Here is an 18,325-nt window from a genome sequence, read left to right as displayed (position 1 = left end):
CGTTCGCTCATCTCTACAAATAAACCTAATTTGCAGTGGTGTTGAATAATTTTGATTGTAACTCGTATACTGTACATATGTAATTATACTCATGTGTGGCAATTCACATTAAAAATCTCGGATGGAGGAGGGGGCCCAAACAGGCCAGGACCCATGGTAGCCTTTATCCTTTCCTGGACTATGCTATTTTTGTAGTTGGAATATTAATATATTAGTATATCTAGCCATACATCCTCTGTGTGCTGCTGTGCAGGTGCTAGTAGACCCAATACACTCTAGGAGAAATGCCCTTTGAGTCATATAAAGTATGCCATGATTTTCTCCTGTTCAATCTATACATAGTACAACAGAAAAAGACCCACTATGCCTCTGCATTCATCTCCTCTGGGAGATAGCCGAGCCTTTGTACTTGACCACCTTGGTAGCACACATGTATGACCAATCATATGGGGACACCTGGACATCCATTCTCATAGTTTATGGAGGTCCCAGCAGGATTATCCCTTTAATTGAAATATTAATTTTAAAAAATCCTTAGCGTGAGAAAATCCTTACATCCCGCCCCCCCCCCCCCCCCCCCATTGTTCTTCTCACTAATACGTCTCATGATTTTGTTGGAAAAACTAAACTTTCTTGTCAATATAGCAAAGTAGTAACAGGTTTATCACAGTTATTACATTTTTGACTCCTAAAAACAAGAATTAGGGGACAGAAAAAAGGAGCATGCTTCCAGGACTAGACTACACGGAGTTTTGTAGTCTGTAACCATGGAGACACTATATAACAACTGTATACATGAAACAGTAAGAAATTTTGTAATGAAGATTATTTGCAAAGTTATTTCTGTTTTTCTTTTAATTGCGACAGAACGCACCCTGTAAAATTTGATTTATGAATCTTCCCTCCGTCCTTCTCATGGCCACTACTAAACAGTTATTGTTGATTTTACTCAGGTATTTGATTATGACTTTGGACTTCAAGATGATTTCATGGGTTCTGCATTTCTTGAGCTTACAACACTGGAACTACAAAGGTAAAAAACTAAATTTTCTATTTTGTTATTGGACAATCTTCTTCTCTCCTGGAGGTTTAAGTAGAAATCAGTAGTCCTAGAACGGTAGAGTTGCATGGGCTCCAACCCCCTGCTCAGTGCAGGATCACTAAATCATCCCAGGCAGATGTCTGTCCAGCTACAGGCACCATTATACTTTTTTATACAGCTTCAAAACTGCGCTTACCCAGATAAAAAATGTGCCCCTGTGCAGACTCTGAGTTCCCCCTCATGAAACACCCTGCCAGATAGAAAAAACTGTTCAGCTGATTAGTCACAGTTATGAAAGGAGGGACCCCTTGGTGGTTTTCTGGCCCTCCATGAGATTCGAACTTGCGCCTTTGCCTGAGTGCCTATGGGTACCACCAACAGTTGAGAGGGGCTCCTTTTCTTCCAGGGGTTGGGATTTGGGTTCACGTTCCAGGTATTGGACACTGACCCATATAGACCCAGCAACATGCCTGCAGCAAGACGGGCAGGGGCTTTTGGCGCATAACAGATGTAGGGCCAGGCTTGAATGATTTATTCAGCTGAACCACAAGGCAGGAATTAACAAACAGCTTCCAAGTTATCAGGGGTACAGGTTCTTAAACCATTGCAAACAGTTTAACAAATAATCTGTTAACAATTTTACCATTCTGTGCTTTACCCTCTATAACGAGGAACATCAGTCTCTGTGGTTCAAGTCTGCGGTTGCCTAGTTAACCGATACTACTAATGAATAACTCACAAGTGTCTCTGCAAAGTCCTTTAGTGCGACTCAGCACTTCCAGTATCGAGGTGGGGTGCTGAGTCGCACATGACAGTGGTGGGTCTACAAATAATTGGAGACACCAAAACCCATCGATCTTAATGGTACAGGGATTCCCCAGAACTTGGAAACTCTCTGCTGCATCCTTCATGGCTTCTCTCTTAAGGCTGGATATGAACCAGCTGAAGGCTATGCCGAAGGGCCTGAGACAGCACCCAACTGGTAGTCACATGTCACTTTCAGCTCATCCTGGCATGGGCTCTTACTAGAGTAGAAGCTATGTCGCTAGTGAGCGAAATAACCTCCAATGATGTCCCACCTCTCATGACCCACCACAGCCAATGACAGAGCAGATTGTTCACACTATATAGAAACCTAATAAGAAAATAATTTATATGCAACACCACTAGGGGTCAAAATCATACAAAGAATCTTGATACAGCAACCATCATTATCGATAACATAAATAACACTGCAAATATCATCATGGGGAGTACTTTAAGACAGTTGCTTCATGAACCCAGCTTTATAATCATCCCCCTTACAGTTACACGGTTCTCTTTTTCTCCTATCTGCTCTGTTTTCTGGGCCGGCATCAGCACACAGCAAACCAGAGCAGGAGCCGGGGGCCACTGCACCTGGGGGCCCAATTCAAGGGTAGAATCAATACAGTCATTGTTTTTTGAACTTTATTGTATCTGCATCTTAAAAACACACATACAGTTCACTATGACAGCCGCACTGCGGGAAGCCAACTACTTTGAGCTTTGCCAACCTGCTTCTCCTGTATCATGCAAGTGGTGTGATGATGTCATAGTGTGAACTGCGCCAAAGCGGAAGATGGAAGACGCCATAGGAGTGAGATGGAAGTAAATGAGTTTATTTTATTTTGTTGCTGGGACACAATGGGGCCAAACTATTTGCTCTGGGGCACAATGAGACCTATAAATCAATCAGAGGGCACAGAGGGGTCATATTAATTACTCAGGGGGCAGGTGAGTATGAAAAATACAGCACCCATCTCCCTGTCATCTCACATTTTAGGCAGGTAGCAGGTTCCTTTTACCAGGGGTTTCCTCTTCTAGAAGTTGTCTCCTGGGGGGCGTTTTATTATGAGAGTATTCTATCTATCTATCCATCTATCCATCTATCCATCCATCCATCCATCCATATCTTTCTTTGGATACACATATATACTGAATTAAGAAGTAACCTCCTGTATGAGAATATAAGCAGATATGTCAACTGAGTATTGCTGATGTAGATGCTGACAAAACTGGCTAAATTTATATATGTACGCATCCAGTTTCTATGCACTATTCCTATCAATTATAAGATACAGGTTGATATCTGTCAAGACAAATTATATTAGTTTATGTTGCTGTTCCACGGCTTGACATGCAGTGCACAATATAAGAATAATATGTTTATGTCAAAATAGAATTTATCATAATATGGAACAAGATATAATAATAAGGTATAGCGAATCCATTAGCCATCTACCGTACTGTAGTGCTAATCATTACATTTGTGATTACTGACAATCTTCATTCCATTAATCTTCTTACTTTGTTATTTCAGTGCAAGAGATGTTGCATTAAATCTAAAGGATCCACAGCATCCTGAGCATGTTCTGGGAACGATATATTTATCCGTCATTCTGTCTCAGAAAGACAAAGTCTATGTGGAGACGGTGAGTCACTTCATAGTAAAAATAATCCCTAGCAAAAAATAGATGTGCGGGCTTAGTTTTGGTAACAATACTGTGGATGTATCAAATGTTGTAATATTCATTGCCAGAATGGTATATACAGGGTGTAGCAAAAAGACGGATCCAACACTATATCTCAATACTGGTGTCCTATATTGAAGGGGCAATTGTGTACTTGGATGGAAAGACATGGATGCGATACACGATGCTATGGTGCATGGGCTCCTGGGGTCCCAGAACATGGATTGCAATTTTGTGTTGTGGCCCCTATAAAAAAAGTAGAGTAAAACCCGATTGTGTAGTAGAGGAGTGTCTCTCTAGATCCTATTTGGCCGCTGCTATGATTGAAGTAAGGAAAGCGTACACAAAGTGGCTTCCCTCTGCTGTGATAGGGGCAGATGATGCAGGAAGTCATCCACCATTGTCTACAGGAGATTCAGGTACCAATCAGCATTGAGAGTCCCTGTAATGAACACAGGTCCAACGACGACTCCATGCCAGTATCGTAGCAGTAGGAGGCCACTTTGAGTACGCTCTCCTTACTTCAGTCATAGCAGCGGTCCTACGGGACTTAGAGAGATGTGGAAAACCAATTTCTGCTTCTCACATGCTACTCCTCAACTGTACAATTGGGTTCTACTCTCTATCTCTTACAGGGCCACAACACAGAATTGAAATCCGTGTTCCTTTTTGACTACACCCTGTATAACACAATAACTTATTATTGCCTATTATTAAAGTGAACTAATACCTGCATAGGGTGGAGCTATTATTTTGTTACCCATCGTTTTGCTAGACACAAGTAAAGACACCATGTTAATGCCTCGCTTGTATGTCTTTGACCCTGTTCATATGGAAGCATTTGCTGCTGATTTGATGTGGGATACACGCTGATTCCACAACACATCCATATTAACTTTTCCTTCCATGTGGATTTTTCCACTTGCAGATTTCAAATTCCGCATTGTAGGAAAAAATGCACATCATGTCTTGATACACATTTCGCGCTGGAGTATTTCTGCATGCATATTAGCCCATTGAATGAGGATAACCTGCATGTCGGTTTGTGGCAGCTGTAATGCAAATCAGCTGCAGAAATCCATGCTTAAAAGCACAGATTTCTGCTATAGATTTCCATTGAAATCTGATACAGATTCTAAATGTGCAAACTAGAGATGAGCGAGCATACTCGATAAGGCAAACTACTCGAGCGAGTACTGCCTTATTCGAGTACCTGCCCGCTCGTCTCTAAAGATTTGGCTGCCGGCAGGTGGTGGGGAGCGGCGGCGGGAGAGCGGGGAGGAACGGAGGGGAGATCTCCCTCTCACCCCCCCAGCTCCACCTGCTCACCGCCGCAACTCACCTGTCACCCGCGCCGGCAGCCAAATCTTTAGAGACGAGCGGGCAGGTACTCGAATAAGGCACTACTCGCTCGAGTAGTTTGCCTTATCGAGTATGCTCGCTCATCTCTAGTGCAAACATACCTTAAGGATTGATTACATACTGATATAACACCACTACTGCACCTCGCATTAGTGGGTTATTGCTTTGATGAGTAGTGGCTCAGTATGGCTACTGTATTTGGGTAGTGCAGCCGTCATTCAAACTGTATGGCGGCAGCCGCGCGCTGCAATTAGTGTAGTGATCTGAAGTGGCGCCTGGCGGTTTGCAATACTAATGTAGTATGCCATCTTTCAAGTATGGCAATGTTACAATTGTACCTTTAGAAAATCTACGGAGGCAGCAGTGACTTACAAGTCATAGGTAGCTACCTGATCCCTTCACTGTAAGTGAGGTTGGTCCTGATGACAATCTCTGTGCCTGTTGTGTGGACACAGTAGTCTAACATCAGTCGTAGATAGATCCCCAGTGTAAGAGGTAAGAATATACTGGGCTCTTATAGAGACATCTGTTGCTGATGCACTGTGAGTACCTCTGTGGCTGGTGCTTTTAAAGATGCCTGAGGTATCACTTTGGGGAAGGTTTGTGGCTGGGTTATTAGGAGACATCTGTAAGTAGCACTCCAAAGACATTTGTGACTGCACTCATTAGGGCATCTGAACCTGTGGCACTTAAAGGAGTTTTCCCACTATGATATTTATCCCCTATCCACTGAATAGGGAATAAATGTCATATCACTGTTGGTCTAACACTGGGGGTCCCAATGATCCCAAGATCTGTGCACACTGAATCCTCTATGAGAATGAAGTGGTCATGTGCATGCATAACCATTGCTGCATTTACTTCTACGGGGTGGAGGAAGATTGCCGAGTGCATCGATCTCCTGCTGTCGCATAGACGTTAATGGGATGGCGGCCATGCATTAACACCATTGCTCCATTCTCATGGAGGATTCAGGCCACACAGATCTTGGGATTGCTGGTGGTCCCAGTGATCGGACTCACAGCAATCTGACATTTATCAAATGGATAGGGGATAAATGTCATTAAAGACACAATCCCTTTTAAGGCCGCTTTTAGCCCATTGTGTTTTTGCTCCTTATTAGGTCCGCGTTGAGGGGACTGTAATACGAAGCTCATATAAATCTATAGGGCTAATCACATGGCCTTGATTTTTACGGCCATTTTTCAAAAACGCAACTTGCTTTATTTCTGGCGTAGTTGCCTTTGTAGTTGTATTATTTTCTATTAGGCAAATTCAGATCAGTATTTGTACATTAGAAAATATTAAAAATACAAAGGTAAATCCGGATTAAAAATTGATGACATAGGAATTAGAGATGAGCGAACGTGTCCGTAACGGACACATCCGCACCCGGACACCGGCTTTAGCGAACACTGGAGTGTTCGCGCGTAAGTGTCCGGGTGCCGCCGGGGGGCGGGGAGATGCGCGGCGGCGCGGGCGGCAGTAGCGGGGAACAGGGGGGAGCCCTCTCTCTCTCCCTCTCCCCCCCGCTCCCCGCCGCACCCCCCCGCGCTGCCACGGCGGCCCCCGAACTTTTTCGCCCGAACACCGAGGTGTTCGCAAAGTTCGGTGTTCGGGCGAAAAAGGGGCGGGGCCGAACGTGTTCGCTCATCTCTAATAGGAATGTAATGTCTTATGAAACACATTCATATTACAGATCCGTATTATGGACGTGTCTTTATACGCTCGTCTAGGCACCCCCGTTTAGTTATGCTCTGTAGATTATTTTAAAGACCATTGGGGCTAATAATAATGGTAAAGCAAAAAGTCTTTGTGTCATGCTTCTTGCACAGCACGAGTTTTTACTTTCCTCCTAGTGGATGGCAGATTGGACCTATTTTGAATTTTGGAAAGTTGGAGGGTAACGACTTATATTCGTAGGCAACAACTAGTCATCGGGCTTTGTAGTAAAAGTGAATTTAGTTTTTAAAGGGCACATTGTGGCTTTAGCTTCACACTCATGTTTCAAACTCGATTACATATGTACACACAAATGATATACATACAGGACACTTCTACGGAGACATACATAGACACCAACATACATATACTATACAGGGTGAATTTCAACCGTGGGTGGCATGGCTCTTCAACTGCCAGGACGATATGGCACTTGTTGGATAACATACAATAAGCTAGATCTTGACTTAACATGCAGACATTGTTAATGACTTCCATAACACATTAACCTTTTTCACAGCCTTTATCTATGCTCAAGTCATCTGAGCCGGTAAGCAGTGTGTGCGCTGTGAAATCTATCGCCATTGTGCTGTTGCTAAGTTACAATTCATTATAGCATGATTATGTTTGTTTCACTTTGAAAGTCACTGCATGATATTATTGCTTTGATTGCCGTCAATTACTAATGCATGTACAGTCTTATGTGGAGCCTTTACTTTGCAAAGTATTGTTTTGTGGGTGACGTCTACTTTCAGACATGTCCAAGTAATTAGAAGGTCGGGTGTTCTGGGACCGCTGCAGAGGAAAAACATTATTTCTTTTTTCCTGCTTTGTAGTGACCAAAAGCTTTTTTTTTTTTAGCCCTCCAGATTTTAGAGCCCAGGCAATTCTCTGCAGGAGAAAAATTACACTATAAAAACTTTTGTAAACGGGATTGTCTATTAAAGACAACCCATTTTTAAATACAAACTCCGGGTATGGTTTCTCTAACCCCTAGAGATTAGCTGGATAGGTCTAAGCCCAGTGTGGCTCACATTGGGTGGTCTTCAGTACGGGACCGCACTCTATAATGTTAATACATCATAAAAAAGAGTACATAATAATCATTATCATCCTCTTTATTTATATAGTAGCAACATATTCTACAGCTTGAGATAACTCCTTTAAGGGTATGTTCACATAGGGGAAGGGATGCTACGGAAATTTCCGCAGTAGCAAATTCCCGCAGCATTTCCGCATCCAAAACAAAGTCAAAATCTGCACCATTGGTGTGGATTTCGACTGGAAATCAGCTGCGTATCCAAAGCTGATTGCAGCAGATTCAGCGCTTTCCTCAGCTAGCAACGCTTCCCCATCTGCATGAGAGCTCTCCAACCATCTCAGATATCAGAAATGGGTACTGTAGCATGTATTTAAAAGTCTTCATTCAATCATCATATACTAACCATTATTCGATATCTAACATCAAAGCAATTCAATACCTACATCAAAGGAATAAAAAATGAATATCTATCTACAGTTGTGGTCAACATTATTGGGAACCCTGAATATTAAATATTGCATGCGAAACATCTGAAATAAACTAGTTAGTGAAATATTTTGGATATATGTATACTCTGTAGGGGTGCGCTACAGAGGATGGACTGTAGGGGGCAACAGACAGTCAGTCTGGTGCCTCAGGCAAGAGGAAAAACACCCACAGGTGTGGTCAGTAGGATAAAAAGGTGTGTTCCTGCTGCAGTGGAGAGTGTGTGGCTGAGTGAGCCAGAGAGAGCCAGCTCAGTGGAGCTGGGAGGGCTGCTAGCCCAGGGTCTGGTGCTGACCAAGAAGGCCAGAGGTTGACAGGGTGACCCCCCCTAACCTGAACACCCGGGATAGGTGTGTGTGTGTCTGGGAGAGCCAGACTGAAGCTGAAAAGGAACTCCTGTTGTATACAGAGAGAGAGAGAGAGACGCTGTGGACTCAAGGAGCTACGTGGTTCCAGCAGGACCCTTGGGGAACGCCTGCCCTCGGACTGGGGTCCGGAGATACTAAGGACTTAAGCACCAGCTGTGCCCTGTGAAACCAATGGACTTATTGCTGTTTCCTTCAACTCTGTGGAGGATTATATTGAAGGGACTTTAAGAAGGACTTTGTGTTGCAAAAGTTATTATTCTGGAGACCCAGTCAGTTATGTTTCTGATAAAGCTTGTGTGAATAAATGAGAAGTAAAGAATAGAGATGAGCGAACACCAAAATGTTCGGGTGTTCGTTATTCGGAACGAACTTCCCGCGATGCTCGAGGGTTCGTTTCGAACAACGAACCCCATTGAAGTCAATGGGCGACCAGAGCATTTTTGTATTTCGCCGATGCTCGCTAAGGTTTTCATGTGTGAAAATCTGGGCAATTCAACAAAGTGATGGGAACGACACAGCAACGGATAGGGCAGGCGAGGGGCTACATGTTGGGCTGCATCTCAAGTTCACAGGTCCCACTATTAAGCCACAATAGCGGCAAGAGTGGGCCCCCCCCCCTCCCAACAACTTTTACTTCTGAAAAGCCCTCATTAGCATGGCATACCTTTGCTAAGCACCACACTACCTCCAACAAAGCACAATCACTGCCTGCATGACACTCCACTGACACTTCTCCTGGGTTACATGCTGCCCAACCGCCCCCCCTCCCCCCCACAGCGCACACCAAAGTGTCCCTGGGCAGCCTTCAGCTGCCCTCATGCCACACCACGCTCATGTCTATTTAGAATTGCGTCTGCCATGACGAGGGACCGCAGGCACACACTGCAGAGGTTGGCACGGCTAGGCAGCGACCCTCTTTAAAAGTGGCGGAGCGATAGCCCACAATGCTGTACAGAAGCAATGAGAAATAGAATCCTGTGCCACCGCCATCAGGAGCTGCACACGTGGGCATAGCAATGGGGAACCTATGTGCCACACACTATTCATTCTGTCAAGGTGTCTGCATGCCCCAGTCAGACCGGGCTTTTTAATTCATAGACACAGGCAGGTACAACTCCCTATTGTGAAGTCCCTGTCGACCCACAGCATGGGTGGCTCCCTGGAACCCACCGGCGGTACACAGAAATATCCCATTGCATTGCCCAACACAGCTGAGGTAGTAATGTCGTGCTTAATGCAGGTGGGCTTCGGCCCACACTGCATGCCCCAGTCTGACTGGGGTTCTTTATAAGTGTACAGATGTAGTAAAAACTCCGTGTGCACCTACAGCATGGGTGGGTGCCAGGAAGCCACCGGCGGTACATAGAAATATCCCATTGCATTGCCCAACACAGCTGAGGTAGTAATGTTGTGCTTAACCCTTTCCAATCCAATTTGTATATGGTTTTCCTAGGGGGCTTACTCTTTTTCTGCCGTTATACAACGGCGCTATATGCTGGCTAAAGCCAGTACTGCATGAGCTGACACGTAGGATAGGCTCCGACAGCAGAGAGGCTGGCAATATACAGTAAGAGAACCCCGACGGACGTCTACCAACAACGGAGCTGTACAGCCTTAAACCCTAATGTCTTCACAGGTCACACAGTGGACTGGAAAGGGTTAATGCAGGTGGGTTTCGGCCCACACTGCATGCCCCAGTCAGACTGGGTTTCTTTATAAGTGGAAACAGATGCATTTATAATTCCCTGTGGACCCACAGCATGGGTGGGTGCCAGGAAGCCACCGGCGGTACATAGAAATATCCCATTGCATTGCCCAACACAGCTGAGGTAGTTATGTCGTGCGTAATACAGGTGGGCTTCGGCCCACACTGCATGCCCCAGTCAGACTGGGGTTCTTTACAAGTGGACACATGTAGGTTAAACTCCCTGTGGACCCACTGCCTGGGTGGGTGCCAGGAAGCCACCGGCGGTACATAGAAATATCCCATTGCATTGCCCAACACAGCTGAGGTAGTAATGTCGTGCGTAATACAGGTGGGCTTCGGCCCACACTGCATGCCCCAGTCAGACTGGGGTTCTTTAGAAGTGTACAGATGTATTAAAAACTCCGTGTGCACCTACAGCATGGGTGGCTCCCTGGAACCCACCGGCGGTACATAAAAATATCCCATTGCATTGCCCAACACAGCTGAGGTAGTAATGTCGTGCTTAATGCAGGTGGGCTTCGGCCCACACTGCATGCCCCAGTCAGACTGGGGTTCTTTACAAGTGGACACATGTAGGTTAAACTCCCTGTGGACCCACTGCCTGGGTGGGTGCCAGGAAGCCACCGGCGGTACATAGAAATATCCCATTGCATTGCCCAACACAGCTGAGGTAGTAATGTCGTGCGTAATACAGGTGGGCTTCGGCCCACACTGCATGCCCCAGTCAGACGGGTTCTTTAGAAGTGTACAGATGTATTAAAAACTCAGTGTGCACCTACAGCATGGGTGGCTCCCTGGAACCCACCGGCGGTACATAAAAATATCCCATTGCATTGCCCAACACAGCTGAGGTAACGTCAGCTGTAATGCAGGTGGGCTAAAAATTAATTTGATTACACTGTAGGCGAGGGCCCACAAAAATTGCTGTATCAACAGTACTAATGTACATCCCAAAAATTGGCCATGGCCAGCCAAGAGGGCAGGTGAAACCCATTAATCGCTTTGGTTAATGTGGCTTAAGTGGTAACTAGGCCTGGAGGCAGCCCAGTGTAACGAAAAATTGGTTCAAGTTAAAGTTCCAATGCTTTTAAGCGCATTGAAACTTATAAAAATTGTTCTGAAAAATTATTTGAGTGAGCCTTGTGGCCCTAAGAAAAATTGCCCGTTCAGCGTGATTACGTGAGGTTTCAGGAGGAGGAGCAGGAGGAGGAGGAGGAGGAATATTAGACACAGATTGATGAAGCAGAAATGTCCCCGTTTTGGATGGTGAGAGAGAACGTAGCTTCCATCCGCGGGTGCAGCCTACGTATTGCTTACGTATCGCTGCTGTCCGCTGGTGGAGAACAGAAGTCTGGGGAAATCCAGCCTTTGTTCATCTTGATGAGTGTTAGCCTGTCGGCACTGTCGGTTGACAAGCGGCTACGCTTATCTGTGATGATTCCCCCAGCCGCACTAAACACCCTCTCCGACAAGACGCTAGCCGCAGGACAAGCAAGCACCTCCAGGGCATACAGCGCGAGTTCAGGCCACGTGTCCAGCTTCGACACCCAGTAGTTGTAGGGGGCAGAGGCGTCACCAAGGATGGTCGTGCGATCCGCTACGTACTCCCTCACCATCCTTTTACAGTGCTCCCGCCGACTCAGCCGTGACTGGGGAGCGGTGACACAGTCTTGGTGGGGAGCCATAAAGCTGGCCAGGCCCTTAAAGACTGTTGCACTGCCTGGGATGTACATGCTGCTCGATCTACGCACATCCCCTGCTACCTTGCCCTCGGTACTGCGCCTTCCGCCACTAGCGCTGTCGGCTGGGAATTTTACCATCAGCTTGTCCGCAAGGGTCCTGTGGTATAGCAACACTCTCGAACCCCTTTCCTCTTCGGGAATCAGAGTGGGCAGGTTCTCCTTATACCGTGGATCGAGCAGTGTGTACACCCAGTAATCCATCGTGGCCAGAATGCGTGCAACGCGAGGGTCACGAGAAAGGCATCCTAACATGAAGTCAGCCATGTGTGCCAGGGTACCTGTACGCAACACATGGCTGTCTTCACTAGGAAGATCACTTTCAGGATCCTCCTCCTCCTCCTCCTCCTCCTCCTCAGGCCATACACGCTGAAAGGATGACAGGCAATCAGCCGGTGTACCGTCAGCAGCGGGCTAAGCTGTCTCTTCCCCCTCCTCCTCATCCTCCTCATGCTCCTCCTCCTCCTCCTGTACGCGCTGAGAAATAGACAGGAGGGTGCCCTGACTATCCAGCGGCATACTGTCTTCCCCCGCCCCCGTTTCCGAGCGCAAAGCAGCTGCCTTTATGGTTTGCAGGGAATTTCTCAAGATGCATAGCAGAGGAATGGTGACGCTAATGATTGTAGCATCGCCGCTCACCACCTGGGTAGACTCCTCAAAATTACCAAGGACATGGCAGATGTCTGCCAACCAGGCCCACTCTTCTGAAAGGAATTGAGGAGGCTGACTCCCACTGCGCCGCCCATGTTGGAGTTGGTATTCGACTATAGCTCTACGTTGTTCATAGAGCCTGGCCAACATGTGGAGCGTAGAGTTCCACCGTGTGGGCACGTCGCACAGCAGTCGGTGCACTGGCAGCTTAAAGTGATGTTGCAGGGTGCGCAGGGTGGCAGCGTCCGTGTGGGACTTGCGGAAATGTGCGCAGAGCCGGCGCGCCTTTACGAGCAGGTCTGACAAGCGTGGGTAGCTTTTCAGAAAGCGCTGAACCACCAAATTAAAGACGTGGGCCAGGCATGGCACGTGCGTGAGGCTGCCGAGCTTCAGAGCCGCCACCAGGTTACGGCCGTTGTCACACACGACCATGCCCGGTTGGAGGCTCAGCGGTGCAAGCCAGCGGTCGGTCTGCTGTGTCAGACCCTGCAGCAGTTCGTGGGCCGTGTGCCTCTTATCGCCTAAGCTGAGTAGTTTCAGCACGGCCTGCTGACGCTTGCCCACCGCTGTGCTGCCACACCGCGCGACACCGACTGCTGGCGACATGCTGCTGCTAACACATCTTGATTGCGAGACAGAGGAGGAGGAGGAGGGTGCTTTAGTGGAGGAAGCATACACCTCCGCAGATACCACCACCGAGCTGGGGCCCGCAATTCTGGGGGTGGGTAGGACGTGAGCGGTCCCAGGCTCTGACTCTGTCCCAGTCTCCACTAAATTCACCCAATGTGCCGTCAGGGAGATGTAGTGGCCCTGCCCGCCTGTGCTTGTCCACGTGTCCGTAGTTAAGTGGACCGTGGCAGTAACCGCGTTGGTGAGGGCGCGTACAATGTTGCGGGAGACGTGGTCGTGCAGGGCTGGGACGGCACATCGGGAAAAGTAGTGGCGACTGGGAACTGAGTAGCGCGGGGCCGCCGCCTCCATGATACTTTTGAAGGACTCCGTTTCCACAACCCTATACGGCAGCATCTCAAGGCTGATGAATTTTGCTATGCGGACGGTTAACGTTTGAGCGTGCGGGTGCGTGGCGGCGTACTTGCGCTTGCGCTCCAACAGTTGCGCAAGCGACGGCTGGACGGTGCGCTGAACTACACTGCTGGATGGGGCCGAGGACAGCGGAGGTGAGGGTGTGGGTGCAGGCCAGGAGACGGTAGTGCCTGTGTCCTGAGAGGGGGGTTGCATCTCAGTGGCAGGTTGGGGCACAGGGGGAGAGGCAGGGGTGCAAACCGGAGGCGCTGAACGGTCTTCGTCCCACCTTGCGGGGTGCTTGGCCATCATATGTCTGCGCATGGTGGTGGTGGTGAGGCTGTTGGTGTTGGCTCCCCGGCTGAGCTTTGCGCGACAAAGGTTGCACACCACTGTTCGTCGGTCGTCAGGCGTCTCTGTGAAAAACTGCCAGACCTTAGAGCACCTCGGCCTCTGCAGGGTGGCATGGCGCAAGGGGGCGCTTTGGGAAACACTTGGTGGATTATTCGGTCTGGCCCTGCCTCTACCCCTGGCCACCGCACTGCCTCTTGCAACCTGCCCTGCTGATGCCCTTGACTCCCCCTCTGAAGACCTGTCCTCCTGAGTAAGCGTTGCACACCAGGTGGGGTCAGTCACCTCATCGTCCTGCTGCTCTTCCTCCGAATCCTCTGTGCGCTGCTCCCTCGGACTTACTGCCCTTACTACTACCTCACTGCAAGACAACTGTGTCTGATCGTCATCGTCCTCCTCACCCACAGAAAGTTGTTGAGACAGTTGGCGGAAGTCCCCAGCCTCTTCCCCCGGACCCCGGGAACTTTCGAATGGTTGGGCATCAGTGACGATAAACTCCTCTGGTGGGAGAGGAACCGCTGCTGCCCAATCTAAGCAGGGGCCCGAGAACAGTTCCTGGGAGTGTTCCCGCTCCTGAGCAGGTGTTATTGTAGTGGAGTGAGGAGGCTGGGAGGAAGGAGGAGCAGCAGACAGAGGATTCGGATTGGCAGCAGTGGACGGCGTAGAACTGCGGGTAGACGATAGGTTGCTCGAAGCACTTTCTGCCATCCAGGACAGGACCTGCTCACACTGCTCATTTTCTAATAACCGTCTCCCGCGTGGACCCATTAATTGGGCGATGAATGTGGGGACGCCAGAAACGTGCCTCTCTCCTAATCGCGCAGCAGTCGGCTGCGACACACCGGGATCAGGAGCTCGGGCTGTGCCCACACCCTGACTTGGCCCTCCGCGTCCTCGGCCGCGTCCACGTCCTCTAGGCCTACCCCTACCCCTCAGCATGCTGTATTACCAGTGATTTGATTTCACAGGCAGGAAATAAATTGGCGCAAGACTGCAGGCCAAATATAATTTTTGCCCTTTTTGGAAAACGAAAGGCCCCACTGCCTCTAGTGAATGAATTATCTAAGTTTAATAACTGTGCTGTGTCCCTGCTAATGTGTCACAGAACGTGAGGGTAGCAGAGTTATTATAACTCTGGCAGAGCAGGTATTTTTTTCCCAATTAAGGAAAGCAAATGGCGAAGCCAGCAGTAAAGCGTAGCTGGGTGCGTCTGATTTAGCAATGTTGTTCACGCAGCTCACACGTGTCCACAGCCCTTAGGACGGACAGAGGCTGGACAAATAGATTTGTTTTCAGTTTTTTTCCACCAAAAGGCAGCACTGCGTATATTCAATGAACATGAGAAGTTTAATAACTGTGCTGTGTCCCTGCTTATGTGTCACAGAACGTGAGGGTAGCAGAGTTATTATAACTCTGGCAGAGCAGGTATTTTTTTCCCAATTAAGGAAAGCAAATGGCGAAGCCAGCAGTAAAGCGTAGCTGGGTGCGTCTGATTTAGCAATGTTGTTCACGCAGCTCACACGTGTCCACAGCCCTTAGGACGGACAGAGGCTGGACAAATAGATTTGTTTTCAGTTTTTTTCCACCAAAAGGCAGCACTGCGTATATTCAATGAACATGAGAAGTTTAATAACTGTGCTGTGTCCCTGCTTATGTGTCACAGAACGTGAGGGTAGCAGAGTTATTATAACTCTGGCAGAGCAGGTATTTTTTTCCCAATTAAGGAAAGCAAATGGCGAAGCCAGCAGTAAAGCGTAGCTGGGTGCGTCTGATTTTTACAGGTTGCAGACGCAGCTCACACGTGTCCACCGGCGTTAGGCCGGACAGAGGCAGGACAAATTTAATTATTTTCCGTTTTTTGGCACCAAAAGGCAGCACTGCGTATATTCAATGAATAACAACTGTGTTGTCGCCCTGCCTATACAATTCTTTCCCTGCAGTATCAATGGAGGGTGCAATGGTCTGCAGAGGCGATTTTGAGAAGCAAAAAAAAATGCAGCACAGCTAACAGCAGCCTGGACAGTACTGCACACGGATAAATATGGCCCTAGAAAGGACCGTTGAGGTTCTTGAAGGCTACACTCACTGCTAACACTCTCCCTGCCTATGCAGCACTTCTGTCCCTAATGCCGGGTGCAATGCTCTGCACTGCCGATTTTGAGGAAAAAAAAATTTGCCACTGCTAACAGCAGCCAACACACAGCTATCAGTGGCCCTAATAAGGACCTTTGGGGGGTCTTGAAGCCTACACTAACTACCAATTCTTTCCCTACAGCAGCTCCGGTACAAACAGCACTGTCCCTCATCTAACTCACACCGCATCTGAGGCGAACCGCGGGAGGGGCCGACTTTTATGTTCGGGTGACACCTGATCTTCCCAGCCACTCACAGCAGGGGGGTGGTATAGGGCTTGAACGTCACAGGGGGAAGTTGTAATGCCTTCCCTGTCTTTCAATTGGCCAGAAAAGCGCGCTAACGTCTCAGGGAAGGAAGTGAAAATAACCAGAACACCGCATGGTGTTCGTTACGAATAACAAACATCCCGAACACCCTAATATTCGCACGAATATCAAGCTCGGAAGAACACGTTCGCTCATCTCTAGTAAAGAAGTAAAAGTGACCATTTGGGTGCTATTTAACCTACGTGGTGCTATTTAACCCCCGTGTTGTCACAACTCGTATGTTTAATACAGAAAAGCACAAGACACAAAAATAGCTAAATAAAAACTTTGCCAGAAAAAAGATGTACATTGTAAATGCCATGATCCATTTAATGGCATATAGGACAAAATGAGACACATCATTGATTAATTATAAATTAGACTCACCCATTCCCACCTTGTCAGTGCTCACATGATGCTAATTAGTCTATGAATGGTGGCTTGGATGCTTAAAAAGGCCAGTTTTAGTCTATGTTCCTTGTTCACAATGGCAAAGACAAGAGAGCTGTCTAAGCAGACTAGAATTGCTAAATGGTACAAGAATATCTCCAAAGACGTTGCCATCTCAGCTTCAACAATTCAAAATGTTATCAAGAATTTTGCCACTCATGGAGCAGTCAATAATGATTTAGTCCAGGATGATTTCGTGAATCCTACGTTAAGCAGGGGGTTGGACCCAATGACCCTGAAGGTCCCTTCCAACTTTACCTTTCTGTGATTGTATGGTGGAAAGAGGAAAACTGATGAGAGAACCCTACAAAAGTTGGTTTAAAATATGGTAGCGAAACCATGTGCAAAATCCAAAGAACGTCAAGCTGAGCTGTAGGCATCTGGAGTGATGGTATCAACCTGTACCACACACAATGAACAAAACAGGGCTCTATGGGTGAAGGCCAATGATGACCCCACTTCTGAAAGAAAAGCAGAAAAAAAGAGTGACTGAACTTTGCCAAACTACAATCCTTCTGGAAAAATGTTCTACGGACAGATGAAACCAAACTAGAGTTTTTTGGCAATGCCTACCAGCACTATGTTTATAGATGACGATATGAAGCCTATAGAGAAAAGTGCACCTAAAATGAAACACGATGAAGGATCCTTTATGTAGTGGGGCTTCTTTGCTGCCTCTAGGACTGGAGGTTTTAAATGTGTTACAGGAACAATGAAATCAGATAATTCTAAGAGCATTATGGAGTGAAATGTGGTGGCAAGTGTAAGAAATCTATCTATGAATCGAGCAAAATGGGTCCTATAACGGGATAGTGATTTAACACAAACATCCAAAAGTACAAAGAATGAAAATAAAAATGAACTGCTTTATACTGGCAGCAATGAGTCCTAATCTCAGTCCAATTGAAAATCTTTGGAGAGAGCTGAAATCTGTTATTGGCAAAAGGAAACTGCAAGCATTCAAGAGCTTGAGAGAACTGCAGTGGGAGAAACTAGCAGCAGACAGGTGCAGGAGGCTCACAGATGGCTGCAAGAACCTTGGAAGCTGTCATTGTTGTCAAAGATTGTGCGACCAAGTATTAGGAAAGGTGCCTTGATCCGATCTCTACCATATACTAGATTTATTCTTTTCCCTTTTTTAAAGAAATGATTGCATGGACAGCTAATTTTCTGTTGAATCTATTTGGACATTCTATTAAAATATTCTACTAGTACAAAGTATTATTTCTGAAGATACTGACTTTTTTATACTAACCTATTAAGAGTGCGATTAATGTTGATCACAACTGTATCTATACACTGAATGTCCACTTTATGAGAGACCCCCATCTAGTAGTGTGTTGCACCTCTTTTTGCATCCACAGTTATCAGAGTACCTAGGTTGTACCAAGAATATATTCCTCACACTATTACTCCACCAGCCTGAAGTGTTGACACCTAACAGAAAA

The 18,325-nt window shown here is 47.1% G+C and overlaps 1 protein-coding gene across 1 annotated transcript in view; it reads left to right on the top strand.

The window, feature by feature from the left end:
• MCTP1 (multiple C2 and transmembrane domain containing 1) overlaps nucleotides 1-18,325 on the top strand; it is a 748,272-nt gene that overhangs the window by 323,420 nt on the left and 406,527 nt on the right. Inside the window, exons 5-7 of the mRNA XM_066603001.1 lie at nucleotides 954-1,033; nucleotides 3,384-3,495; nucleotides 7,139-7,168. Of these exons, the coding sequence (XP_066459098.1) occupies nucleotides 954-1,033; nucleotides 3,384-3,495; nucleotides 7,139-7,168 (222 nt within the window). The remainder of the gene's footprint in view (nucleotides 1-953; nucleotides 1,034-3,383; nucleotides 3,496-7,138; nucleotides 7,169-18,325) is intronic.

The sequence above is a fragment of the Eleutherodactylus coqui genome, chromosome 5, assembly GCF_035609145.1.
Source record: "Eleutherodactylus coqui strain aEleCoq1 chromosome 5, aEleCoq1.hap1, whole genome shotgun sequence".
NCBI lineage: Eukaryota > Metazoa > Chordata > Amphibia > Anura > Eleutherodactylidae > Eleutherodactylus > Eleutherodactylus coqui.
The sequence above is the reverse complement of the archived record's forward strand: the minus strand, read 5'-3'. Positions and strand labels throughout refer to the sequence as shown.